This window comes from Astatotilapia calliptera, chromosome 2 (genome assembly GCF_964374335.1).
Source record: "Astatotilapia calliptera chromosome 2, fAstCal68.1, whole genome shotgun sequence".
Taxonomy (NCBI): Eukaryota; Metazoa; Chordata; class Actinopteri; order Cichliformes; family Cichlidae; genus Astatotilapia; species Astatotilapia calliptera.
In genome coordinates, this window is record NC_137423.1 from 3,626,534 (window position 1) to 3,628,960 (window position 2,427).

The 2,427-nt window shown below is 36.7% G+C and overlaps 1 protein-coding gene across 1 annotated transcript; it reads right to left on the reverse strand.

Annotated features, from left to right (window-relative positions):
* Nucleotides 1-761: 761 nt before the first annotated feature.
* Nucleotides 762-2,042, reverse strand: LOC113028558 (uncharacterized; the record flags this gene model as incomplete). Its single annotated transcript, XM_080289942.1, has 4 exons — nucleotides 762-1,155; nucleotides 1,260-1,297; nucleotides 1,430-1,561; nucleotides 1,670-2,042. Coding segments are annotated over 4 exons (666 nt in total), but the record flags the coding sequence as incomplete, so codon positions are not given.
* Between the last annotated feature and the right edge of the window lie 385 nt (nucleotides 2,043-2,427).

The following is a 2,427-nucleotide window of genomic DNA, read 5'->3' on the forward strand; positions in this document are numbered from 1 at the left end:
AATATTGTTGCTGATCATGCCCATCTCTTTATGACCAGCATATCCATTTTATGATGGATGCTTCTGGCAGAATAATCTCCTATATTCAAACAATCTCAATCCTGTCTCTTGAAACTGTCAATGAGTTTACTGTGCTCAGATGGCCGTGACTGTCACCAGATCTTGATCCAATGAGTACCTGTGGGATGGATATGGATGTACAGCTAACAAATCTCCAGGAACTGCTTCATGCTGTCATGTTAATAAGCACCAAAGTCTATGAGGAATGACTGCAACAGCATCTATACGGGGTAATTAATAATAATAACTGGAATAAAGACAGTCTGGAAAGCAACTTAGTGCTAGTAAGGTGTAACTATTTAAACTACTTAAGTCCTTTGGCAAAACGACTGTCTGTCTGCAAGTTTCTCTTACGTTGTCTCTAACTGGACATGGTATGATGCCCAAAATATAAAGGCTGTTCTCACAACAATTGGATCTCTTTAGCATCAGTTGTTGCACTGATATATCTCATGTGCTCTCTATACTGTGACAAAAGACAATGCACATGAGAATTAGTAAAACTGCTAAGATTTATGTTAAGATTAAGAAGGCTCTATGACTTCCACTATCGGCCATGCTTAAAGCTGTGGTTGAGAGGAAGTCACGTAACAGTCTGCTCATCTTCAATAATATATCAAAATAAAATCAAAGAAATTAAAACGGTGCTCTTTTAAGAGAGAGCGTGAGAGAGAGAATGAAAAACATGGAGGACAATGTGGAAATGACCAGAAGGAGCATAGTTTTATTATTATTCATTTTATTATTAAAATGACTGCCTAACTTTTCAGAGTTTTCTGAGATTAAAACTAATATTAAAATCACAATACTAAATACAAGGCAAAAACTGCATATTACACAATATATTGTTATAATATATTGTTCAGATATTACATGAGCATTTTCAGAAGTGCAACAGAGGCCCTGTGGTGTTTATGGTGCTACACTGTCCCACATATTTTCAGCAATTTCCACAGGTGAATTGTTGATCTGCTACAAATCTCTCACACCAGTGTAGACTGTCTCCTCTGCTTTCCTGGAACTCATTTGCTCCACTTTGTCAGTTTTTCTCCAGGTGAAAGTTGTTGATGAATAAACCACTGAATCTTCAACTGTCTGTAGAAAAATCGAACATTCATCAACACTAAAGGTCTTGACTATAAATGATTAGAAGTATTTACCTATTAATTTCCCCATTACTTTTCTGACATACACCCTACCTGCTGACTCTGCTCCTCACCACTGACTGTTCCAACATCTGTTTGAAACACAGAAGTTTTAGCTAAAAGATGCTTTAGGCTGACTGAAACAAACCAATGATATGAAACGTGACGTTAGCTTTTGCTAAATACCTTTAGATCTGACTGACGAAAGGGGAAAGTTGTATTACCTTTACAACAATTACATGTTTTCTTCTTGATGGTATAAATGAGGTAGGCGATAACAACCAGACTTGTAACCAAAACAGCACATAACAGAAAGATGGCTGTAGTGGCCTTCTGCAAATTCCATGTGGTGAGTTCTAGAAAAATACATGCACCATGGAATGTGAATTTTGGTATCATTAAAAACTGATATCAATGCATAATAATCTATTCTAAATAATAAATAATAAAATGTTAAAATTTACCTTTAACATCCAGTCTTATTCCATTACCAAAAATGATCTGTCCACATGTGGCCACAGCACAGTAGTACGACCCGGCATCAGAGGAGCTGACGTTCTTGGAGAAGCTGTAGACACATTTCTGTGTGGAGGAAGCCTCTTGAATCTTCTCACATTTATCACTGTTTTCATTTGGATAAATTGCATTAGGATGAGATTTATCAGATCTAACATTGAACCAAAACACACTGTGATTTCGAGGACATGTTTTGTTCTCGGAGTTAGAGAAAACTGAACACTGCAGAGTCACTGGGTTTCCTGGATGGACATGATCAGAAGGAAACACTTGAATGGTATCATTGATAGTTGGTTCTAGTCCTGGAAAATATAAAAGAAGAAATAATTAACATGTTCTACCCACTTTTTAACTAACAAAAAAAGAAAAACAAAATTTCACGTTGAAAAAACCCCCAAAGTAATTCAATTCACCTTTAATCCTCAGAAATGTTCCCTTTAAAAATGTCATAGCAAGCTGCCTGACTTTTATGCAGTAATAAAGACCAGTATCACTTTGATTAACTTCAATTATTTCCAGAATAAATGTTCCAGGTTCTTGTTTTGTCGTAATATGAGGAGTCTTGTTAACACCAGCATAATCAAAGGCAAATGTTCCTCCCAATAATTCAGGCCAGCTTCCAGAAACAATCCTGATCCAATACAAGGTTGCATCATATTCAGACGTCGGGCGTGCACATGTCAGGGTCGCATTTTCTCCAACACCA